The sequence below is a fragment of the Vanellus vanellus genome, assembly GCF_965231255.1.
Source record: "Vanellus vanellus genome assembly, chromosome: 1".
Lineage (NCBI taxonomy): Eukaryota > Metazoa > Chordata > Aves > Charadriiformes > Charadriidae > Vanellus > Vanellus vanellus.
Genome location: NC_138905.1, coordinates 69785535 through 69812229, shown reverse-complemented (window position 1 = coordinate 69812229; position 26695 = coordinate 69785535). Strand labels below are relative to the sequence as shown.

At 42.4% G+C, this 26695-nt stretch overlaps 1 protein-coding gene across 1 annotated transcript; it reads right to left on the bottom strand.

Moving 5' to 3' along the window:
- On the bottom strand, positions 1–26695 carry IL17RA (interleukin 17 receptor A; the record flags this gene model as incomplete). Its single annotated transcript, XM_082479954.1, has 13 exons — positions 1–2998; positions 5619–5660; positions 6719–6820; positions 7681–7695; positions 7780–7855; positions 8313–8390; positions 9664–9821; positions 9918–9965; positions 13115–13241; positions 14287–14411; positions 15589–15735; positions 18652–18676; positions 26546–26695. The coding sequence occupies 13 exons, from the start codon at positions 26693–26695 to the stop codon at positions 1488–1490; spliced, it is 2604 nt and encodes an 867-aa protein (XP_082336080.1). The 3' UTR covers positions 1–1487.

Below are 26695 nucleotides of genomic sequence, written 5' to 3'. Positions count from 1 at the left end.
TATATCCAAAAAGTATTCATTTTTTAATTTAAGGAACAAAACACAAGTTATAGACAAATAAAATTATAAAGCATACATAATACAACGTTGGGTGCAAGTCAAAAGAACAGATTATCTTCCGAGATATCAGATTCTTAAAAAGCTGAAATAAGATTATCTTAAGATTTTTTGACAGTTAAACTTAGAAGGACATGAATATGACAAGATTGAACGCAAAGGAGAAAGGCCTGGGTGTATTTATATCTCACAAGTTGTTACCTGGTGGGCTGGACTGCAGAAACTGTGGTAACAAACAGGGTAAATGCCTGACTCAGCTAGTCTGCTACCCCGTCAGTGCTACATGGGCCAATATGCAATCACTTGCAGGGAACAATTTTTTCTAGTGCATCATGCCTAATCTTTTAAAAACACCAGAATTGATAGTTACCATCATTGCTCCTGAAAGAGGAACCCCTCTATTAAATATTTCACAATGGTTAACCTGAACTACCTGTGTTTGAGTTTATACCCACATAAGTACATCTTGCACTCATTTTAGCTCAGCGTCCCCTAACAGAGTTATCTCTGCTCTAAAACAGCATCTGCTGAAGCTACACTTTTTCCCCTCTCCAAAATAGTCTTTCATATCCTTAATTGTGTGTCACTGTTTACATCTTCAGTTCAAGTCTTCCTGGTGCTAAGATGTCCAAAAGCAAACAGCACTGCAGCAGTGTATTATAGAATACACCAGATTCCCCTGATTCAGTAATTCTGTATTCAGCCCCAGGTTCTTCTTATAGCCTGAATTCCATTTTTTGGTCCGTTACCCCTTTTTTACCCCCTTCCTCCTATTGCTGTTTTTCAAGCACATACCTGCCAGTAAGGAGAGTTATGGAAACTCCTAATTAAAAGTTTATCCCACTTACTGCACAGTTACTCCACTTAATTTGTGAATGGCCGTGGAAATGCAGTTGCAAATGAATGAGTGGCAAAAGAAAAAAATCTCCAGACACAAGTATCAACCAGGTAGAGACAGCCCTAACCTAGCTGAAGTTTAAGGCACACATCTTTAACATTATTTACAGCAAAATATTTTAAATGTGTATTAAAATGGCAATGCAAGTTTTGCCATGTCATCTACATCTATTTTCCAAACCCTGGCCATGACCTTTATCCAGTGCAATAGAACCAGTAGAGCTGGAGGGCATTTTGAAGCCACAGTTTTTCTGCCATCCATCAGTGAGGACTCAACATAATACATTTCCCCAAGGAACAGAACTACTGCCTGTTCTTTCACAGGGGTGGTTAATATTCATTGCTTCTCTCCGCAGAGATTGGAAGCAATGTTACCAGTCTGCTGGGCAATCCTGCCTCCTAGCAGTAGACAGGAAGATCCCACCATTAAGTCATTTATAGTACAAGGATGGTGTTGGAAATGCAGTTTCAGCACCGTGCACGGTACCACCTTCCATCCCTGCCTTTCAAATGGAGCAGGTCCCAGATAGAGCCTAACGGTCCTCCAAAGATTGGCCAGTGTCCATCACCTCAGCTGGATACCCCCAGTCAGAGCTCCGTTGAATGTCCTGGAAAAACAGCTGCTGCTGGAGGCTCTTTAGACTGTTCAAGACCTCTGGAGAGAGTTCATCAAAGACTACCTGTTTTTCCTGATCCTCCTCCTCCTCTTCCTCCTCCTCCTCCACAAGGTCATCAGGAGGCAGAGGAGAACATCTAGAGATGTAGCCCTGGTCTGACTGCACTGACTGTCTTTGGTCTTTGCATTGGTCATCAAAAACCAACTGGTGTTGCTTATCAGCCTCCTCTTGGCAGAGAGACGGCTCTGAAGGAATGACACTCTGCTGATAAAGAGAGTACATGAGTCCATTCAGATGGTGTCTCAGTTCACCTGAGAGGTTTGCAGGACTCTGGTCATCTATTGCTGAAACTTCAGAGTCATCGTGGAGGATGACGTTATTCCTCATGGGAAAGCTTGTCTCCAGAAGAGGAACTCCTTCCATACAGTCCTCATTACTCAGCACATGATGACCAAGTATATTTCCATCTTCTATGGAAGAGACTGGCTCCACTACCTGAACTAGAGGAGCCTCATCCATAGGAAAGACCATAGTCTGAGAAGTTGGATCCCCACACGGATTAAGTTGAGGCTGCAGTTTACAGCCTCTGCTTTCACCTTCATGCATGTGGAGGTTGATGACATAACAGCAGTTAGGGTCAGGCTCCTGTAGGTGCAGCTGGTGTTTCACAATTCCACGCGGTTCACTTAGCAATGAATCCACCTGGCTCTCTCTGTTTAGGGTCTGCAACTCTTCATCATTATCCAAGCAGATGGTTTCACTCTCAAACCAGTCTGGGTTCTCCATCTGCCAGTTCTTGAACTTTTGTACTGCCTCTTTCAACTTCCTCCCACTCGGGGTATCGGTGTAATTTTCAGCTGTGATTTCCTGGATTCGATGGATGCGCCCAGGTTCAAACTTCTCCAAGTCCTGAATCCGAAAATAAATATCCTCAAACTTGTCCATCAGTTGGTACCTGGATGTGACATTGAAGAGATCAGGTATATCTTTCTCACTACTAATCCCCTCAAAATAGCAGACTATATACATTCCAAAACAGGCTGGCTTCTTGAAATCTGGCAGGATCAAATTCAAGGCTGGGGTGAACAGGTCTCCCGTTGGCTTTTGCTGATCTTGCTTGAGACACACAGGCTCACTCCCAAGCATGGCCTGCCATTTGGCCTGCGTGCCCCGTGAACATAAGATGATGATTTTTGAAGACAGGTCTTCCATTTCTTTCTTCTGTCGAGTAAGCCAGGGTAACGGCCCTAACTCTGAGATCTGATGATCTTCTAGTAGATCTAAAGCTACAGCAGTGCCACAGACCGTCATCAGAAACTCAGCAAACTTCAGCACCACATCCACATACAGCAAGTGATCAGCAGAGTACACAATCCAAACCTTTCGGGACTTCAAGGGTGGCAGAGGAAGGTCAGTATATGGTGATGCTGAAAGACAGAAAAACATTTGTCTCAGCCACATTCCTGAAATTTGTAATGGTGCAAGCCAGCAGCAATCAACATAGGAGAATATTAACAAAAGGTTCTAGCAACCACTAGTTTTGAAGCTATTTTGACAACTTATGCAGACTACATCTCATTGTAGAAATTTAATATGACAGTCCAGATAGCGGGGCTGTGATTTATAATAATGCCTGGATGGTTCATGGAATTTCACCACACAAGAATAATAGACCGGCTTCAAGAAGCTTGCAAATGTAGCTATATTCTCTGCTGGAGAGCTGAGTGCACCCCCAAAACAATCTCCTATTGCTATGGCCTAGATGATCAGCAAAGGTTCTTTTGCCAGTACAGCCTCAGCTGGGTCAAAAGCCTCACCGCTTCACAAAGCAATTATCTCCCACCTGGCAAATATGGCATTCCAAATTGTCCTGGTTCCGGCAAGGATGGGGTTAATTTCCAAGGAGCCGGCAGGGGAGGCACGTATTCCATACCACGTGACCCATGCCCCGCTATAAAAGGAGCTAGCCGGGGCGGGGGAGTCAGTCGCCACTCGGGGGCGGGTCGCGGCGGTGAGGGTCCGGTCGGTGCGCTTCGCGGCGGTACTGTAATCGCGTTCTTGTATTCCTTTACCGGTGTTATTGTTTTTCTTTCTTTCTTTTCTTTCTTTTTCCCTTTGTCTGTTCTGCTAAATTATAATATTTCAACCCACGAGTTTTGCCCTTTTCTGCTGATTTTTCCCACGGCTGTGGGAGTCGTGCGAGCGGCTGCGTGGTTCTCTGTTGCTGGCTGAGGCCAAACCACGACAGTCCTTTTTTTGGCGCCCAACGTGGGGCTCGAAGGGTTGTAATAACAACAGATCTGACCAGAGCTTGTTAAAACGGATTTCTTATATGTATTTCTCCTATTAGTTAAATAGTAGCCGGTTACAATGTTGCTTCGTTTGTTTACATGGCTGTGTTATGTAAATTCTTATATGCTGTATGTACTCCCTGTGATGCTGTTTGTTATCTCAGGGAGAGGGATCAGGACTATAATTTTGCTGTCCTGTGCAATATCAGCTTATGATATGGTAACATCACTATTCAAGTGGCTTTGTTGGGGTTTCTATGTAGTATTGCTGTCCTGTCCATACCTTGGTTCCCGTCTCTCAGAAGTTATCAATAATCACACCCAATCTATGGGAGAAACAGGGGGAGATACTTTCCCCAGCTCTTTTGCCTCCTTTTTCTCCTTTGGGCCAGGTGTAACACCTCTTGAGAATTTTGAATATCCTTGGGATGCTCAAACCAGCGTGTTCCTATTGCTATGTCTCCTGAATGTTTTTCAAGTCTTTTTTAGGGTAAAAAAGCTGTTTAAGACTACCACTCAGAAATCTGTCCCAAGGCCAGATAGTCAGGGGTGGCATGGGATGTGGGAGAACATGGGCAGATATCTAGAGAACTTTTCACCTCCAATGGTTTGGGACTTCACCCTTGAACAACTACAGGACCCTGATAAAGTAATAGAATATTTCAAAGGAAAATGCTGTGGCTATTCCAGAGAGGCACAACTTATGGCACTGTGTTGGGCCCTGGCCAGTATCTACCAAACACTGCTCAGTACTATGCAGGACCCTCAGGGGAAAGCCAGACCAGCAGACAAGGAGGCTACTCCAACCCCGGGTGCACTTGGTGGGTGATGCGAGAGGATGGGGAGGTCCGATGTGTACCTTATGGGGATTTGATTTTGGGTGAGAATAGCCAGTGAATAATTTTATGATGTAATAAAAACTGATCTCAGTATCTGGCGCCCAGCAATTTTCCTTGAGATCGACATCTTCAACCTGTGGACCGTGGGCATGGACTGTATTGCATTCCCCAGTCACGAGCTTCAAATACAGCACCCACCAGTTCAGCACTACACATCATCTTATGTGCCCTGAGAGACTGTTCTCACTGCTGGAGCCTACCGTCATGGACTACGTGAGCTTAATGGACATTTTTAAGGGATGGCTCATAGACTATGGGAACTGAAAGATCTGGGCATGACATAGATGGTATGGAATAAGGGGTGGATAATGTCCTGGTTCCGGCAAGGATGGGGTTAATTTCCAAGGAGCCGGCAGGGGAGGCACGTATTCCATACCACGTGACCCATGCCCCGCTATAAAAGGAGCTAGCCGGGGCGGGGGAGTCAGTCGCCACTCGGGGGCGGGTCGCGGCGGTGAGGGTCCGGTCGGTGCGCTTCGCGGCGGTACTGTAATCGCGTTCTTGTATTCCTTTACCGGTGTTATTGTTTTTCTTTCTTTCTTTTCTTTCTTTTTCCCTTTGTCTGTTCTGCTAAATTATAATATTTCAACCCACGAGTTTTGCCCTTTTCTGCTGATTTTTCCCACGGCTGTGGGAGTCGTGCGAGCGGCTGCGTGGTTCTCTGTTGCTGGCTGAGGCCAAACCACGACACAAATACAATGTTTCTTTTAGCTAAACAGAAAGATCCTGAGGCAACCTTTTGGTTTTGAGAAGCACCTATAGAGTAGTACAGCCTATGAGAGCCCCTTCTGGACAAACATGTGACACCTCCAGAATGTATTACATATGCTTGATAAAACACAGGCAGGACATCTTACCAGTTTGCAAGTCATTGTGGTTGCATTTCCCTCGCCCATGTCCTGGAAGAGAGAAAAAGTCACTGTCACCTTGGAAAACATGAAATAAAATTAAACCCTTAAAATTACAACACCCTCCAAAGATTAGGTTAAAAAAAATGAATCTTTAACCATAGGTTAAATCATGGGAAGGGAGAAGCCTGATAAAAAAATTACACTAAATGAATAAAGACTCTTCTACAGCCGATTTTGCTATGTACTTCACTACATTTTTCCTTTAAGAGAAGAAGGAATGCACTCAAACCCAATTTTCTCCATCTTCCCCAGATCTGGCCAGCCTCAAGGAGTACAGAACCCTCAATTGTTCTGCTACCTCTCCTTAAGGAGAAGAGGCTTTTTTAAAGATAGCTTTTTCTTAAGAAGCTTCTCTGAAGAAGCAAATAAAATGTCCCTAACTACATCTTATAAGTTTGACATTAAGAAATTTTCAAAAAGATTTCCAATTACTCCTCCCAGGTAAAAAAACCCAACCTAGTGAGTTGCACAGTTCCTCTGTGATAACTGCCTCATAGTTGCAGCACAAAAGACTAGAAATTAGTCCTTAAGTACCCAATGTTCCAACCTACTCAATGTCAACCTCTGTGTCCTGTTTTTCTTCTTTTATCTTTATTAAAAAACTTCATTTTTATACTATTTTGAGAGTAAATAATTTTTGTAGAGACTTTGGGGGACAGAGGAAAGACTACAGTCTGGACAAACAGGAAGCTTCTGTCCTGCAAAACTCTTAGGCAATGCAGGAAAAAAATAAATGGAAAAGATATTTGCAGCAATCTGCAGGAAACAAAGGGCTGAACTATGAAGTTCCTTTTCCCCTGCATGAGCTCTGAAATGCTATGAAAATGGAGTATCAGACAGCATAACCTGTGGAAGTCTTACCTTAACCAGGTGGATAGTATTAGGATGTTACAAGCCCCATGATGTAAAACAGAAGGTATTTACATCAGCATTATCTCAGTGGCAAGACATCAGAACAGCAAGGAAGAAAATAGGAATAGGTACAGAAATAGGAAAAATGCAGTTTTAGCATTAAATCTTTTCTTCCTAGCTGGTATGAGTCTTACCTGCTCGTTTTTTGGTCATATAAATCACACCTGCTATGACTGATCCCACCAGTAACACACAGATCCCAGTGACACACCAGTAGAGCCATATAATCATATCACCTGCAGTACAAAAGCAGTGCTCAAACATTGCTTTACACCAACAGTTTCACCAAAAACCAGAAGTTTCTTAAGCAGCAGTGGCTAAGGCAGAAGGACCCTGGCTCTGCCAAAAAACATAGGTAGTCCAGCACTTCCCCCTTACAACATACCACAGTCACTTCTCAAAATGAATTCCTGCTTTCATGATGATGCTCTACACCATAAACTTGCTCCACAAAGAACCATATGTGCAGCACACTGAAAACACAGATCAATAACCTTCCTCTAAATAGCAACGTTTATCCAGCTTTGACAGGCATGCCGCCCATGTCCTGCCTGTTCACATAATCTATCTTAAAAAAAAAAAATAAAATCACCATTTTGGGTGATACATTTTTTTCAATCTACAGGTGTTTTTTTTTTCCTTTTTAAATCTAGTGCAAACTAGCTCCTTACAGGTGTTGTTGCAGCCAAAAAAAAGATGTCAAATTATGCACATGATTTATCTTGACATTCATAAAAATGAATATATGCAAGCTATTCTCTCCAAAAGCTGCTTTATATTATGCAAATTTTTAACACTGAGCAAAGTGACAGAAAGTATTTTATATTAAGACTCTTCTTGTCAAAACTGTTTCTCAAAGAATTTTATGCAAGTTAAGTATCTCTAAAAAAATTGCTCTTTAAGGTTCACACTGCATACAAATACTTGCCTTGTTAAATCATGGTGAAATAACTCTTAACACAACTCATTCTGAACTCAGTGTTACAAGGGAACATTTCCTGCCCATTGGGTTATTCCCAGGGAGGATCATTTGTTATTCTATATGACAGGAAAAGAACAGCAAAAAAAGTTCCAGGGTATTGGAAGAACTTCTTACCTGATGGGTCTGTACCTGCAAAAGACAAGAGTTACATTAAAAATTCATCTCTCATCTGTAAGACAACGGGAATCTAATTTACAGAAAAGCAGTTCTCACTTGGAGCTGGTGAACATGGAATGAAAGCAGAGTGTCTCAGGCAGTCTGTGCCACAGTTCACAAAGAATGGCTGAATCTGCAGTTGAAATAAATTCAGAAAACAGAAGCTAGTCTTAAAAGCAATTTTCTTCCCTGCTTTACTTTCCCCCTGCCTCAACATTCCCTGTATTTTAGCACAGGGACACAGAATTCCTTCGGGGACACAAATTTCCTTCAGAAAACAAGATTAATCAAAAATTCTTACACTATACATTAAGGTGGCAGTGAGCTCCTGAGGCTGCACACTTCCCATTCCCACTCTATAGTCTCTGACGTGGCAACCCTATACCAAGGAAAAGCCCCTGGTCTACAGAGAATACCTATATAAAAAAAAAATTGTTCTTTTGGCTATAGTCATTATTTCCCTAGTACAGGTAATTAGGGATTGCTATTCTCAGAAAAAAAAAAAAACACTGCAACAAAACATTACATTCCTAAATTGCTCATTGCCTTGTTGGTGAAAGAAGGGCACAGGGATAACAGTGAGATCCTACCTGTATTCTGTAGTTGCAGCAAGCTCTTATGTTCTTCTCTATTTTGATTGTGACATTCACTTGCTGTTGTAGTCCACTCTGCAGAAATCAGATGCAAGTTATAAGGGAAGGAAAAAAACAGAATGAAAGGAGGAAAAAAGACGAGGAGTTGACATGAGAATATGGAGTGGTCCAAAGAAGCAGAAAAGTCTTTTTTTTTTTTTTTTTTTTTAAGCAGCAGCCCACAGAGAACAAAATGAATAAATGAAACGGATAAATGGTCTGGCCACCGTCACTGCAGGCGCCCTGTGTGACAGACATGGTAATACAATTAAGACAGCAGGCTAATGTTGCACTGCACAGGTAACAGGAGATGATTAAGAATATACATTGTATAACTTCAAATGTATTAAAGGTACAGTTTTTTAACAATGTAAATGTCTTCAGTTATTTAATGTGTAAACATTAACAAGCTTCCTTGTTTAATTAAAAACAGCTGTCAACACTGCTGCTTCTGACACTAGAACAGACAAGTTGCCCTTGCTACCTGCTGTATACAGTCAATATCATGATAATCTAAATATATATTTTACAGTGATTAGCAGATACATACTCCAAAATGAGGTATATTCCCCTCTACTAGGGAAATATGCACACAGCTGTACCAGTAATAACTTAATAACTTGTCTCAGTAATAACTTAATACATATCAGCGCATGCAGTATGAAGGGTTTTAAGTGTGGAAGGAACGGAAAGATTAAACAAAATGAATGCCAATATATCCGCCCTCCCCCAAGGAAGGGTGGGGACTGGTACCAAATATTCAGCATTCCTCCTTCCTCAGATGCCTGAAGAGGAATATTTCTTGTGTCAGAAGACACTCTAGATCTACTTTGAGCTTCTCAACAACACAGGCTGCAAGACCTACAGGAATTGATTCTCAGTTTGAAACGTCTGTTCCAAAATCACTCATTCATGATCTAAAAAAATTAACCCACCCCCCCACCCCTGCCATCACATTTGATAAACTACTTCAATGATTTATTGAAACTTTGTACCTCAGTTTTGGTTGATTTATTTAGTTTTATCCCACAGGCATTGGCTTGACAAAAGTAATAAAGTCCAGATAGTCAAATACCAAATTTTGGGTTTCTTTGCAGATGTTTACAGACTGCTCCATGCATTACAAAACCTCTTTTTGATCCACCAAATTCTGGAAATAAAGTTCCTCTTTTCAAAGGCAATTAAAAATCTGTGAAAATAACTCCTGGGAAACTGCTGTTCAAGTGTGTTCCATGTCCTTATTTAGCAACCATTAAAAGAAATGTTTGTCCAAATTACCACAGAGGGCATCATTTAGGAAGGTAATTACCTCAGTGAAATCACGTGTGATCATTTTACACTTTTTCTCATTCAGGAAACTGGCCACATGAATTTGGTATCGGGCTGCCTCCATCCATGGGTTAAAGCTCACAAGCAGAGTTGTATCATCTAGACTTTCACCTTGGATCCTGGGCTCCCACAGGCTGCCTGGAAGTAGTGCAGATATTCCCAAGTTTCTCAACTGTCAGAAATATTTCAGCAAAGCACCCATGTCTATATGACTCATAGAGAAAAAAAAATTACCTGTCTTTATACATGGGATGGTTCTTTTCATCAGAGAGTCCTTGCAGTCTGCAAGAAAGACCATCAGTGACTAGGGAGAAACATTGTATTTCTACTTAGGAAAAACATCAATTTTCTTATCGGAAGCCATACACCTAACCAAGACCTCTTTGATGAGTAGAAACCTTTGTTCCAAAGCAGTAGCAAAATTCTGCAGCAGAATAGTATTGGTTTCCAGTGTATAAACTGGCCCCTCCACTGATGTTACAGTGTTTTTTGTATTTTCAGAACAGAGATAATAATAAGAAAAGACTGAAAACATACAATACTTACTATAACAGTAATATTTGTCCATGTAAGACAGAAAGGCTGGATTGATGGGCTGAGGTCAATGGTATGATGTTCAACAAGGCCAAGTGCTGGGTCCTGCACTTGAGTCACAACCACCCCATGCAGTGCTACAGGCTTGCGGAAGAGTGGCTGGAAAGCTGCCCAGCAGAAAAGGACTTGGAGCTGTTGGTCGACAGACAGCTGAGTATGAGCCAGTAGTGTGCCCAGGCGGCCAAGAAGGCCAACAGCATCCTGGCCTTTATCAGGAATAGCGTTGTAAGCAGAACTAGGGAAGTGATTGTCCCGCTGTACTCACCACTGGTGAGCCCCACCTCAAATACTGTGTTAAGTTTTGGGCCCCTCACTACAAGACAGACATTGAGGTGCTGGAGCATATCCAGAGAAGGGCAACAAAGCTGATGAGGTGTCTGGAGAACAAGTCTTATGAGGAGCGGCTGAGGAACTGGGATTGTTTAGTCTGGGGCAAAAGGAGGCTCAGGGGAGACCTTAACACTCTCTACAACTATCTGAAAGGAGGCTGTAGCTATGTGGTAGTCGGTCTCTTCTCCCAAGTAACAAACAACAGGTCAAGAGGAAATGACCTCAAGTTGCACCAGGGGAGGATATTAGGAAAAATTTCTTCACTTTAAGGGTTATCAAACATTGGAACAGGCTTCCCAGGGAAGTGGTGGAATCACCATCCCTGGAGGTATTAAAAAGATAGGTAGACGTGGTGCCTAAGGACATGGTTTAGTGGTGGTTTTGGCAGTGTTAGGTTAATAGTTGAACTCAATCTTAAAGGTCCCTTCCAACCTAGATGATGCTAAGACTTGTGTAGAGAGTCATAGTGGAATTAAAACTTCATATTGATCTCTGGACCTTGAGAGCGCCACAGCGATAGTTTCCTGAGAAGCATTCTGCCCCAGGAAAACTAGGAGGCTGCAATCTTTCTTGATCCCAAAACACTCTTCCACATTTATCATTCTCTTCACTTCATTTAGCAGATTTGCCCTGCTCTTTGTGACTTTCTTCAAAGTCAAACCCATAGTTACATATTCAACATTTAGCAATGTGGGATTTACAAGTCTCAACCTAAACTACATCACTCCTCCAGGGTTTGGATAAAGGAAAAGGAATAACTCCCTGCTTAAACAGTTGAAATAAAACATTGCATACCTCAAATTTCAAACTTTCAAAGTTGGAAAGTTTACAGTGCCCCTGTAATTTACACGTGAGCTCTAATCAGCAATGATCGAGTTTGACACAATGCATTCGGTTTCTGAAGAAGAGCGGAGGGTAAAAGCCAGGAAGTTCATAGAGTGACCAGGTATAAGAAAGGATAACAGGGCTGAAAACCAAGTCCTCCCTCTCCTTTTCCAGCTCACATTGACAAACCACATACTTTGCCATTTTGTAACTAGAAAGTCATGTTGAAAACTATAAGCAAATTAAGAAGAAAATTATGAATCAGTTTTCAAGCTCTGTACTGAGTGCCAAATACTTATAAACTAGTCAGAGCAGCCAGAGGCCACTGCAGATGCATTTGGGGACAACAGCAAAAATTCTTTTTAGTTATAGGAAAATTTTCACATACACAAGAAAGGGTCGGGCACTTGTCTCTATCAAGTTTCTTGGTAAATTATGCTTAACTATGCCTCCGAAATCAAACTTCACGTGTCTACGATTTAATATTAGAGGCCAAACTTTACTCCTCCTGATTTGGAAATTCTGGCCTTTACTTCCAAGTTCCACAAGCAGAGGGGCAACTTCAAAAGACTTCAAATTAAGTAAAAGCAGCAGCAATAGTCTGTGGAGAGCATGAGAGATTGCTCTACAGCCCCATTCTTGTAGATGAAATATCTTGGTGCCTGCTCCACTGAGGAACAATTCAGCAACAAAATCCAGGAGATGTAACTTACCTTCAAACAGCCCCTCAGAGGGGCACCTGTACTAGTTTTCAGGTTTAACTATTAATATTCTCTTTACCCATAGCTGTAGCAGAACCCCTGACAAGCTACAAATGCAATTTCTCAGAAATCGGAGACCGAAGTCCAAGGCTTTGTCCAGATTTCTAGAGAGCATATGAAAATTTTTATAGCAATATCTTCCATGTAGGAACTACAGTGAATCAGAATCCAAGGGTCTGTCCTTCACAGAATAGTCCCTCCACATTCACCTTATTCCAAGCAGAGATTTCACAAACTCCTGGACACAAGATCTCGGAAATAACGATGGTGACTTGCAGTACAAATGATACCCACATTTTGGTTATACGCCACAAGGGTACACAAGGATAGCACCATGGACTTTCTAAACAGCAATATTCAGAAAGGACAACAGGTTTTTATACTGCTGCCTATACTGCCAAACTCACTCACAGTTCACAGATCTGGTCTGAAAAAAAAAAATGAATGAGGAACGACTGAGGGATCTGGGGTTGTTTAGCCTGGAGAAGAGGAGGCTGAGGGGAGACCTTATCACCCTCTACAACTACCTGAAAGGAGGTTTTAGAGAGATGGGAGCTGACCTCTTCTCCCTGGCGACAAGTGATAGGACAAGAGGAAATGGGTTCAAGTTATGTCAGGGCAGGTTTAGATTGGATATTAGGAAGCATTTTTTCACTGAAAGGGTTATTAAACATTGGAATAAGCTGCCCAGAGAGGTGGTGGATTCACCATCCCTGGAGGTGTTTAAGAAAAGGGTAGATGAGGTGCTTAGGGACATGGTTTAGGAGTGGTGGTGTTTTTATCAGGGTAGGTTAATGGTTGGACTTGATGATCTTAAAGGTCCCTTCCAACCTCACTGATTCTATGATTCTATGAACACACAAGTCTACAAACCATCACAGTCCTAAGCTCAATGCCTAAGTGAACTACAGCGTCTCTTACCAGGCATTGTGAGGGACATGGACTTGCAGTTGTAGTCTCCATGTACACCCAGTTTGGGCAGGTGGTAAACAGTCACTTGGTAAGTCTGGCCAGGTTCCACTTCAAAACGGTCAAAAGTGAAATTCCACTGAAAACAAAACATACTCACAAGGACTCAAAACAAGAATGTTGTTCTATAAAGGCCTGAAATTAACAGCCCTGTTCCACTGTGTTCCCTCATCCCATTCCACCCTTTATCTGAAGCTTGACTATAAAAAAAAAACCAAAAGGAACTCAAGTATATTAAATGTACAAGTCTGTCCCAAATTCTTCTGTTTGGAATAAGAAAAGTACAATTATTTCTTGGGATCTTTGATACAACAGCGTTATGCCAAACAACTGTGTGGTGTTTCCACTAAATTAGATTCTGAACTAAAAGGAAATTAGTCTAAAATACACAGTTTTAAAACTGAAATTTTAGTCTAGTATGAATCTTGCAGTGCTGTGCAACTGCTAAGCGTTCAGAATTGCACTTATACATATATAGTTCTGTACCTGGCCATTCCGTACATATTTTCTTAAATCTATAGTTTTCTCCACATCGGCAATATTGTGCAAATTCTGGGAGAGGCAATGGCTCCAGATGGAAAGCTAACTATGGCTAAATTCTGCATAGTAAGCAATGAACTCCAGATTCCTATTATTCATAAAGGGACCTGTGGATGCTCAGCATTTTCCTGATGAGTTTCCTAGACTGAGTGTAAGCTGAAGGACCACCCCATGTGCTTTCCTCCACAGCAAGGGAATACAAGAAAGAAGTGGAGGTAAAAGGAAGGGTTGAGTTAAAAAGACTATAACGTCATGGCTGTCAAGCAGAATGCAAAAAAATCCTACAATTATTTGCTTTAAGCAATGTTCAGAACGATGACATGTGCCAGGCACTGAGCAACAATTCTTAAAACCTGAAGGATGGTAAGAGTGAGAAAGAAACCAAGGTAAGCAGTTTGTACATGGTTACACACAAGTGTAAAACAAACTGGAAACAACAGTAGGTCTCAAACCCAGTATCTTGATTGTTTCATCAACTCTTCTAACCAGTCCGTACTTTTTATTTGATAACCTTGCTGTATGACAGTGAAAGCAGAAACAAATCCTTGGACTAGAAAAAGTAATTTAGAACCCTTTGCACTCACCCGGCCTCCATCCGGACGGACCTGAAGTGGCAAGTTGTTCTGAAAGTCATACTGGGCACAGATCTGTTGATTGCTGTTCACTTGCATCACAGCCAGCTCTGCCCCTCGGAGATACCGGATGCTAGCTGCAGGCACAGGGACAGAGAAAGATATCTTTCTTTTCCTGTCGTCTCCATGTGCAGAGGTTGCAACCCCCAGAGATTACCACTGTGTCTACTCGTGTCACAGTCTTACTCTTTTGAAGTGCTGGGGATCCCAACACAAAGATAAATGGCCACAAAAATGTGACCATGCAGGGTTGACTAACAGCACTTTCAGCTTAAAGGTTGTCCTGCATGGCAAGAGATCATATGTGCAAATGAAGGGGCAAAGTAGAAGGCAACTTCATCCTTCCAGACACCCCGGCAGTTCCACAGGTTCAGTGATGTGTTTATCTCTGCCTCTCAAGGTTGCTTCATGCAGTTTGGGCACCAAAGCAAATATGCTTTTATTTTAGTACAGACAGTCCCAATTAAAAAGTTTAACCATAGCTACACAAAATGACTGGGAAACCCAAGTCACACCTGCTTCTACACTACTACAGCTGTACTGAGAGAATAACTCCATACAGCCCTCAGACATAGGCCTTGCAGAAGAAAAAAATGAATGTGTTTAATTCTGTCTTGAATCAGTGCAAAACCATGGACAAGAGCATGCAAAGGAAACATCATATACAAAGATATTTAGAGAGTGAGAAAACTTGACTTACTGGCACTCATTTAGGCTCCAGCAATGAGACAATTTTTCCTTTACCAAGACACGTGCACAAGGACTAGATTACCCAAAATGGGAGGAACTTGCACTGAGTTAATAGTGCATAATTTATTTGTGCTCTCAAATTAATACTTATTTGTTCAGTTCATAGATGTAATTCCCCTGCACAAGACTGCTGCAGTCATAATTACGCCTTCAAAAGGCAATGCTTGCAGTGCAAACCTAGTTTCTCCCCTCACTACTATGGTAAAGGTGTAGGCCACTTGATTCCATTTTTATCTGCCTTTCCCATTTTAAATGTCATTTTCCCATACTAGTGGAAACATTTTAAATTCTTGGATATCCAGCACACCCAAACCCTCAATCCAGTCAGCAAGAAAAATCAAAAAACATCCCTCAAAACAGACAAAATGAAGCAGCCAAACCCCCAAATTTCAAAGGTCTGCTTTCATGACTAGATCAGTGAAAGACTTCAAGTCATAATTCTCCTCCCTACCCTTACCAGTTAATTCCTCTGCTCCATGTTCACATTTAACAACCACCACTTACCATCAGTGGCCACTTTCCATTCTATTCGAAGCACAGGGAGCAGTTCTCCATCCATCTGATGGAAAACGTCAGAAGAGACATGAAGACTGCTTGGAGCAGAAGGAGTCCACATGGGAACCTTCAGCCAGCTCGCCTCCATGCAGGTACCTGTCCAGCAAATGAAAACTACTATTTAGAGTGGGGCCAAGGAAGCTCTGCTTAATTGCAATTATGGTCTGCCCTTTGGGTCAGGGTTACTCAAAGGACAGAACTGGATCACAGAGTGCTTCAGAGTTCAGAAAGGTAGTTTTCAGCATGCAAGTACTTTATAAATTGCCTGTAATATTCTGAACTCACTCATTCTAGTAAGTTACACTTCCTGTTTTCCTTAAAATCCATTAGCAATTATCACAATCCATGTAGTCAGCCTAAGCAGGTCATGTAAGTTTACTCAGTATCTCCTGCAGCATGTCCATACCTTGCTGCCAAAACAAACCTATGTTAGAAGACTAGTACTAATTTCCAGCTTTCCAAAGATAAGAAGTCTGCCAGATACTCAGGGAAATTGTTCCAATAGTTAATTACTTTCTGTTTGAAAACTGCCTTACTCCTAATGTGAATATACACCTGAATTTAGCTTCCACCAACTGCTTGTTTTGCCTTTTCTAAATTAATGAGCTCTCTGGACAGAAAAATAATTTATGCTAGTCAATACAGTGTTAGGGAAAACTGGTCCTGTAATCTCATCAGAAAATGAAATCAGGTATGACAGGCATTAGACAGACATGATCTACTTAGACTTTTGTAAGACATTTGGCTTATCAGAGCACATTAAAAATAGCTTTACTGAATACCAATGAAGCACAAACACAGGAAGAACTAGGCTGACAAATCAACGAGTTGCCAGTGGGGAATCATTACTTCTTGAATGTTTTAAATAGCTCTGTGGGGGTGAGCATAGGCCCAACGCTATGCATTTTTTTTTTTAAATCAACAATCTAAAAGTAAATATAAAATATCTGATGATAGAGCACATAACTGTTAGACATGGGGGGAGGGGAAGGTAGAACTATCAATAAAAATAAATATGAGTCACTTTGTATACTGGGGCCATTCAGACAAAACACTCCTTCACACACTGTAATATACATCTAAGCACATGTCCTGTAGGCCATATTTACCTAATAAGAATTTATAACAGCATTTATTTATAACAGCACTGTTGAAAAAGTAGCAGGAAAACTACTCAACATAAGCAGTGTCATGCAATCTGTGAATCATATGCATAGGCTAGTGTGATCACTGAATATATGAAAAAAGAAGAGGTAAAATGGTTATACAGGCTTTGGAGAGATTGGTGTGATATTCTTTGGCTACTTGTTGCATCCACACTAAACCACTGTAATATTGAAAAGAGAACAACGAAGAACAAGAGAATAAATTTGTAGGTTGAACTCCTCAAAAGCAAAACATGTTTTGCTACCAGTTTCAGCTAATAGAAATCCATGCTGCCAATGAAAGGTTGCTCTCTTGGCTACATTTTCCACTTACTCCCTTGCACAAGTTCAAAAACAATGACGGGGCTGTGTGATGATTTGGTTCTTAAAAATGACCTACCAAACAAAGATTTTCCCATTTCCTTGGTGTGCCACTCCATCAAGCAGAGCTTGAAGAAGCAGCTCAGTCTGCAGGCACACCACTGTTGGCACTGTACTGGGAGAAGCAGTGGGAGCGCTCAGCTGGCTGCTTGCAGGGAAATAGGTGGGAGCAGCACCTTTCCCCAGCCGTTTGCCATTACACAATGCATGGCCAGGCCCCCCAAAATACACTTGCAGTCTTTTTTGCTGGGTCAGTGATAGGAAGAGTGGGAAGCGGGCACTAACCCTTCGTGTAACAGTATGGTTTTAGGCTTAGGAAGTAATTAGGCAATTCTCAAATGCTCATTCTACCAAAATAGATCTATAGAAAACCTGATAAGATCAAAGTACCTTTCAGAAAAGTGTACTAAGCGCAAAAAAAAAAATAATAAATCTTTCCCCCCAGAGCAGAAAAATGTAACAAGAACTACAGGGCAGAATTTAAACCAAATATTCAAATAAGGCAGCATTTTAATGGTGGAGCTGTAGTTTGTCTTAGCCATGTTGTCAAGCTGTATTCTGATGGCCATCTGCCGTGGGAAATATGATCTAATCCAATCCTACCCAATCCTTCTCCTGCCAAAAAAGTTTTAAATCTGGTTATTTTCAGCATAGTCATCTCCCTGATCTGGCATGCCAAGCATGGCTACAAAAATACTTGTGCCAGTACGAGACAGGGTTGGGCACTGAGGCAGAAATGAAGCTGCTTAGAATGACAACTGCTAAGAAAGGCCAAGGAGTTCTGCAGCACCGTCCAGATGCCTCTGTGTACCAAATAGACAAATGCAGAACATTCTCCTTTTTTTTTTTTTTTTGTATAATTATGGGTAATGCTCTTAAAGTATTTCATATGTGTGCCATTGCTAAGGCTTGACCCCTTACAACTCATACAGCCAATATATTTGTTCAGTGGGACTTACAGTAACTAATTTCCTTTTCCAATTTATAGAATCACCTAGGTTAGAAAAGACCTTTAAGATTGAGCTAATTCATTGGACTTTATGCCAAATAATTTACATTAATTGCTCTCAACTGCACCCCTTTACACCCCTTTTTATTCTAACTCGTACATTAATTTTTCATCAAGTACTATCATAGATATAATAGGTCATAACGAACATTTACTGAGAAACTTGTTCTAACATTCACATTTCTTTAAAAATTGATTGCCCCAGCTTTAAATAGAAACTAAACAAGTTGGGTTGTGTTTCACCCACCCCACCCCCAAACTCTATCCTGAAAAAGACTTAACTTCCCATTCCTCTTTTAGCTGGAGCTGATTATGGATCAAACCGAAAACTCCCAAAGCAAGGCACAATAGCTCTGCTTCACTTTACATCTCTCCTATTCTAGCAGGAAAAACTTGCTGTATGAACCCAGTTAAAAAAAAAAAAAACAAACCATGATCTGATGAGAAAACAGCAATGAAGAAGAAAAAAATACTTACTATTTCTTACGAGGCAGTTTAAATCCTGTGGGGGTAAAGAAACAAGAATATTACTCTCAGAATAGAAACTACATTGACAGTAATTTCCTTCTGTTTGGTGGCAGGAGAGGGGCAGGAAAAAACAATTCAGTGGATAGTGATGCATACAAACTGGAAGAATTAACCATCAGGAAACATTGCACAAAGTTGTTAATCAGAAACCCAAAGGACACAGGACATGAAACCTGTGCACACCTGAACTGCATATGGGACAGTATAATTGCAACAATGCAAAGAAATTGGAGAGGCAAAAATGTAATATGATGATAGTAAAAACCTTCCAAAATCCAGGACAGTGAAAACAGAAACCAGTGTGATGTGAAAGACTGCTTGAAATAGATGGGTATATTTTTTAAACACCACTGCTTTAAGTTACTGCTACCCAGCACTGATCTTGCTGGAAAGGGTTGCAAGGTCTAAGCCCATCTGACCATATGTGTGAGCTCTCCGCAGTTAGGCTTGCTACTGAAGCACTGGGTTATATACTGCCTACTGCAGGGCATCACCTTCATCTTGCATTTGGGTTCAAAACCACTACGCAATGACACTCTAAAAACTTAAATTCAGTAAGTGACAAGTAGCACACAGTGATGAACGGTCCTATATTGCCTGAACAGAAAGGCTGCATCAGTTATGGCTGGTCTTTTTTCTGATGCCTCACAAGAAGCAGGGAAGGGAAAAGATAACATGTATTAAGTGCAAGGCTCGTACGTAGGGTCTGGCGGGTTTGCTTTCTAGAAATCTATTTCAGAGGCAACCCATGAAGGAAAAAAAAAATAATATCAGAATTAGACTCTTTCATATTAACGATAAAGATCTCCTGAACATAAAGAAGTAACCTGAAGTTATGCAGACTCTGCCTGGTATGTTTTGTTTACACTGGAAGACCCCGTGGTCACCAGGAAAAAGCATGTAAGCTTGCTTGGTTAACGTGATGCAAAATCCTAGCGATATGGAAGTCTGAAGTTTTCACTGACTTACTAAATCAAGAGGAGGGCTAGGTTTCCTCCCACTGTTTTCCTATGCCTTGACATATAGACTTGGATATTATCGTCACACTGTTGCCACAACATAATTCATTCCAGCGGAGGAGGCAAGGCAGCAGGGTTTTTAACCTCTCTGCAAGTGTGTTTGTATTTGGGGCTTAGCTTATTAATGTGGTGTAGCCGTGGCTATCCAAGGTTGTATTTACATTTTCATGGATGGATGCTTGAAAAAGCCAGCTGTGCCTTTTTGGTAGTGAGCATGCCCTCCAGTGTGGCATGCAAAGCTGAAGTTTCACAGACACTAAGTTGGCATGAGACACCATCACTGCTAGAGATACAGCCCAAAACCTCCCCTCACTTGCACGCAAGCACTTATACTATATAATTTAGTATGAACTGTACTTTCACAATTAGGTGCCTAATTATTGCAGACATCCTCCATTGAGTATTTAGATCCTGTCGGACTTAAGAAAAACTGGTTACAAGTATACTTAATAGAAGTGTTATTGCAACTTTGTACCTCCCAAATCAGGTTTCCTTCCCCCCTATTCTGGAACACACGTAGCATCTGGGACTTAAATCCTTTGATAATGGAAAAAAACTAGAAAGCAAGGAAGCAAATGCTGATTAAACCAAACCAAACTAGCTAAACTATGATCACTGAAAAAGAGAAAAATATAAATTGTAACTACCAGTACAGAAAAGTAGATTAAGCTATGAAGAAAAATTACTCCTAATATTTCAAATGCTTAATCAGACTTTCTTAGGTAAATTATTTAGCCTGACAATGCCCCTTGCATAAACAGGTGCAGTGGTTTTGACTGGGATGGGGTTAATTTTCTTCACAGCAGCTGGTATGGTGCTATGTTTTGGATTTGTGATCAAAACAGTGTTGATAACACAGGGATGGTTTAGTTATTACTGAACAGTGCTTACAAAGTATCAATGCCTTTTATGTTTTCTACAGTGCTCCCCCCAAGCAGGTAGGCTGGGAGTGCACAAGAATTTGGGAAGGGACACAGCTGGGACAGCTGACCCCAACTAACCAAAGGAGGAGGAAGGGTGGGGCTTCTAGAGTTAGGGCATTTGTCTTCCCAAGTAACTGTTACATGGGATGAAGCCCTGCTTCCCTGGGGATGGCTAAACATCTGCCTGCTGATGGAAATCAATTCCTTATTTCAGTTTGCTTGTGCACACAGCTTTTACTTTACCTATTAAACTGTCTTTATCTCTATCCACAAGTTTTCTTGCTTTTGCCCTTCCAATTCTCTCCCCAAGTGAGCAGCTCTGTGGGGCTGAGCTTCCAGCTGGGGTGAACACACAACAGCCAACAAAAATAATTGCCTACTAACCAAGTTGGTTTTTTTTTGTAATTAAATGACTTCTATTAAAACCTATCACTTAATATTCAGCCATTTTGTCCTTGTGCTGTTGCAGCTATCAGCAATTATTGTAAACTGCATCATGATAAAGCCCTTATATAAACTATAAGGCATTATTTGCCTAAAGAGCGGCAACATCTGCTTTCATTTGAGTGCTGATGTTTCTGTTTATTAGCAGATAAGATATGGTTAAATGAGGAAGTCTGCATTTCCCCTTTTTTGTTTTATGATCAATATGAATAATTAACCAGCACAGCAGATAAATGGATTCTCTCCCCAGGTCTATTGTCCCAGGTCTATTGTCCCAGGTAAAGTGTTTGCAATGATGTTGCCAGCAATGATGAGACTATGCCCTTTCTGAGATTCATTAAAAAGCCAAGAGGTTAATCAGGAACCATCAGTTGGTTGATGAGAATTCAGACCTGAAGCTGACAATTAAGATACCTCTTACCTTTCAACACTGGGTTTCTATGGGGACAAACAACAATAGCTTTTCTGGCGTGTCACCATTCCCCAACCCTACTCAGGATTTTCAAGGGGTTACCTACACGTTTCTTTCCTATCCCACACTAACCTGTTTACCTGCTGTGACAGTAACATTTTTTTTTTGTGTAGCCGACTATGTCGGAGTGTTAAGCTGCCACCAGTTAGTCAAGAATTTAGCAGGTTTACCACAGGAGGGTAGGGGAAGTATTCTACCACCACATGGCAGCCTGCACCAACTCAATTGTTGGTCCACTACCTTCCCAGTCCCCAGAGTGCTACAGGGATCACCCAACAGCCCTAAACGCCCAGAAGAACAATTCATCCAGCCAGGAAGTCCTCGCTATTGGCATAAGAAAGCAAAGATAACAGAAGGAGAAGATAACAACGCAATGCAAGCGGAGATATAAGAACCTCAAAGGATACCTAGAAAGTAGTCACCATGAAAACCCTCGTCTCCTTTTTGGATATTGCCCAGGTGAACTAGACTGAGCTGCAGATGAGGGCACACTTTAATACCAAGAAAGTGTAACTCTGGAGAATGACATCCAAAAGTCAGGAAGCAATTAAAGAAAAAGACAAGGCATAAAATAGCCAGTAAAATAACTCAACTACTTCCAGGTTTGCACTGGCTACCTCTTCAGCACCAGGGGGAAATACCTGCTGGTTTTCTCTTATAAAGGTCCAACCAACCCAAAACCTTATCTGATGCATTGGCCCATTCAGAGTGCATTAACAAAGCTGTGGTCAGCAGAACTACTTAACCTAGTTTCCCTACTTAAGCAAGCACAAATTTAGATGATACAGTAGAAATAAAATTACAGTGATGATTGTTTCTGCTCACCCACATAAAACTAGAAGCATGTAAGAAGCGTTGACAGAATTGAGACATGTGCCAGTCTGCACACAACAGAGAAGCAGACAAACAGGAGGAGGAGAAACAAAAAAATCAAGAGTTCTGCAGAAAAGATGGAGCCTACAGCCAGGCAACACCCTCTGCATGCTTTTATAGAAGGGGCTTAAATCGAGATGTTTTTTTCTCATCAGTTTCCTATTGCCTTGCAGGCCCAACAAGCAAAGCTACAGACATGAGAGGCATAAAGACGAGAACAAGACAATTGTGAGGTGATGCCCGAAACTATTATCAACAAAAGAGGACACACACAGTCAATCCTTCATGTTTACTTGCCATATTTTCACAGAAAGCTATGCAACTGTTTCTTTCACTGCTTTTTCCCAAGATTTTTCTTGCTTTTGAGATCAAAAAAGAACAGACCAAGTGCTGCAGAGAATCGTATGAATCTGAAAAAAAATGGGAAACTGATTAACAGCACCACGTCACCACGTCATAACAATTCAATTAAATTACCAGGAGGCCAAGATTTCCCAGCAGGATGCTGTGGTAACTAGCAAGAAACTGCTGTGAGCTGGGCAAGCGTCCAGTTTTCCTTTAAAGAGTGGCTGCTGAATGGGAAGGACTCCAGCTTCCCAAAATGTGCCTCTTACCTGTGAACCATTCTACATATCTTCTGAGGCTTGGCCACTTTGAAGTTTACTGCAGTTTCCCTTTCCTGAGTCCTTAGTTAAAAGCAGCAGAGATCAATAGGACATAAACACGTTACAGGAATAACTGCTGAAAGATTATTTGTTTAAGGGTGGTAGGAAACAACTATCTTCTACAAAATTGTTATTTTTTAAGCATGTTTCTCTATAGTTTCTAAGTTTTTCTCTTGCCCTCATATAAATTCTCAGCAAAATCAAATTGAAACACAAAAGTTGAAGCTTCTCCATAAAAATCAGTTTTAAAGTTTTCTTTATCGTATTTTGATAGTTTTGATCACCACCCCTTTTTATGCTGAAGATTTGTAGTTTTGATCATGAATCTTTTTCGTACCAAGAAGTCCAGAAATATTTTATCAGCACTAAGTGTGACCATGGTTTGTAGTAACATCCTACACAGCAAAAAGATGACACAGATGGAATGAGATAAGTTGGTCAATAACAAAGGCAAAATGAACACATTTGTAAAGGAGGACCAGGAAAAGCCTTCTTCACATGCACCACCGTCATTCATCTTCACGAGAGATGTTGCATCAATTCTTCTCCAGAGACTTTTAATGAATATCCATCAAGCTGGCAAGATGGATTTCAAAGACATGTACACCTATGTACATGTACCTATGTACACCTATCCAGCCCCTTAAAGATGGCAGGGTTATAAACACTGCATTCCTTCAGGACATGAGGCATGCTGTGTCGTGAAACAGTTACAGCCCAATGACTGAACACAATGATTGAACACTTGATGGTGAACAACCAGATGGGTATTTAAGCTCTGGGATGTTTTTCCCCTATGCATAGAAAAATAAATGAACCCCACCTCCTTGCAGGTGACATATTCAAATAATAGTTACTAGAAGGAACTGGATTTGCAGCTGTGCTACTCAGCCTTACAGCTGAGCAGGTTTGATGTAGTGGCAGTGAGTAAGACCCATTAAGTGCATTTGTTGGCATTTTAATAAGATGAGCTGTTAACAAGCATTTAGTTTTACTTTCACAATCTACAGATGTCTACTGATACTGATATGACACTTTCCCTCTGCCACTCCATCTCCAAAACAGCCTCTGCTACATGACAGTTTTGCTGAAAAAAAACCACTGTTGCTCACCCTGACCTACTCCAAAGCTCAGCAACAGCAGTGTGAGTGTAGTGGGTTAGAAAAAGGAAGTGGGTCTCACCGCTGCTCAGCAACAGCTTCCCTTTTGAACCGCACTGCAGTCACTCATTGGAAGGGTTACTGAATCATCCTCCAAAAACAGTGCAACCAACAGAAAGAGAGGAAACTGTTTTCAACTGTCATAACTTCAGTTGATGGTACTTTTTCCTATATGTGTCAGCAGCTTCACAATTGCTTCTAAAGAGGCTGCACATGGGCTTAAGCCAACTCATTTTTCTTAATTCTGTCTGCATTTTAGAAACTGTCTTATTGAAAGAAAAGGCCTAAGTAGCAGGCTAACACATTCACTGATCTATGAGCACACCCAGAGTGTGGGGCAGCACATTTCCTCAGTGGAAGTTGGTAATGTACTGGCGAACTCATGAAGTTACTGCGGTTCACATTCCCTAAAAAAACAGGTACAGCCAGGAAGACAGTCAAAGCCCAAGCATCCAAGGATTCACAAAAACTCTATAATGTATTACTCTCAAACTCTGTGTTACTAACAATGTTTGGGATACCCATGGTTATGTTAGATGCCTAAGCAATATTGTAATGTCCTCTTTCCCCTTTGCTAAGATTTTGCATTTTGTAACTCCACAATGCCCAGCCTCACATAAAATTGCAGAAGTGGACTGTTTTCTTGGGGTATTTTTAAATAGGAGTGAAGGCAGCAGAGCAGAGGTCAGGTAAAACAGGGGTAAGCGTATGGTCAAACATTAGGAAAGGAGGCAGAATAGACAAAGGATAGGAAATGTGTACAGGAAAAGATTATAGAAGCTTTCATCCCAAAGGACACATTTTGGTTTATGTATGTCTATAGCGACATCTGACTAGCTGCCTTCTCTAGATTGATGAGAGTGCATCATGACACATAAAACTTTCTAGCTTAGAAGATAGCTGCCCATTATCCTGTTTATGCATGCATTGCTATTGTTAAAAGAAATAAAAAGCAAAACCAGATCTCTTCCCCCTCCTACACACTCTCTATATGTATCTTAGACCAAAAAAATCCCCAACCTAAACCAAAACAAACCCCAGAAACCCCCACAGAAAAAGAGACCAGCTAGGAGTTCATACTTTGGGCTGCCAAAGTAAGCTCAGGTTGGTTAGTTCACTTTTTATATAGACACCACATCTGCACCTCTCTATCCTCTCTGGCTGGTTTCACGGGGAGAAAAAGCAGCCAAAATCAAGTACATGTAATGTTTGTTTATCTACTCCTTCAGCAGAGAGTCCCTACTTCCTCCTAAAAACCCCTCAGCTGCAAGGAACAGGTTAAAACATTTAGGATATTAGGCAACCTCAGCTATTAGCAAAGACTCACATCCTGCTCAGTAACTTCAGGCAGTTTTAGCAAATCTCAGCCCCAGCCATGGCCCCTCACAGATGTTAGTGACAGACGCTTCCTGGCAGCCATCACATAGCCAGACTAATTCTGTGGTATTTATAATTCTAACATTTAACATTAAGTTAATGCAGTTGTGCGCTACATACCATTGCTTTGATACTTACAGCCCACATCAACCACAACCAAACCCCCCCCAAACCGTACAAACCCAAATACCGGTTCTTGGCTGAGCGACACAGCCTGACACAAGTATGAGGTCAGCAGCGGGACCATAACCGCCACCGACCTCGGACGGGCCGAGGGCACCCACCGCCAGCTGCGGGAGCGCCGCGAGGGGGACCCGTCGGCGCTCACCCCGCCGCCGGCCCAGGCGGTTCCCCTCACCGACAGGCTCTGCTTCGGACAGGCGCTCGCCGCCAGCGGAGCCAGGGCTGGGATCGGGGCGGCTGCGGGGCGTTTGCCCCAGAGCCACTCTCTGCTCTCGGCTCGGGAGGGACCGGGACGGGCCCGGGCCCAGGCCCCGGCCGGGGACACCGCGCCCCCCGCACAACAAGCCCTTTCCCGTGCGAGTGAGAGGGCGCTGACCCCCGCAAACCCCTCCAGCGGGGAAACCGCTCCCTCATCCCACCTTCCCGGCCGCCCCCCCCGTCTCCGGCCCGCCGGGTCCTCGCCCCTATCCCGGTCCCCCCTGTCCCTGGCGGGGAACCCCCCCCCCCCCCCGGGCACACCGGCAGTTAGCAGCCGTTGGCGGCGCGAGACACCGCAGGAAGCGGGAAACCCCCACCTCCCCTACCCGGCCGCCGGGCCCGGCCCGCTGCGGAGACGGTGTGTACGCCGCCAGCCCCGTGCCCGTTCCTGTTGCCGTGCCGTGCCCGGCCCGGCCCCGCCGCCCACCGGCCTCCGAGTTCCCGGCGTTCCCAACCCCGCCGCGCTTACCGGCTGGGAGCAGGTGAAGGGCGGCGCGGCGTCCAACAGCAGCCGCAGGGCCGCGCCGGCGGGCGGGATAGGGGGGAAGACGACGACGACGACGACAACGAGGAGGAGCGACAGGGGCACGGGCAACCGCCGCGGCCCCGCGCCCGCCAT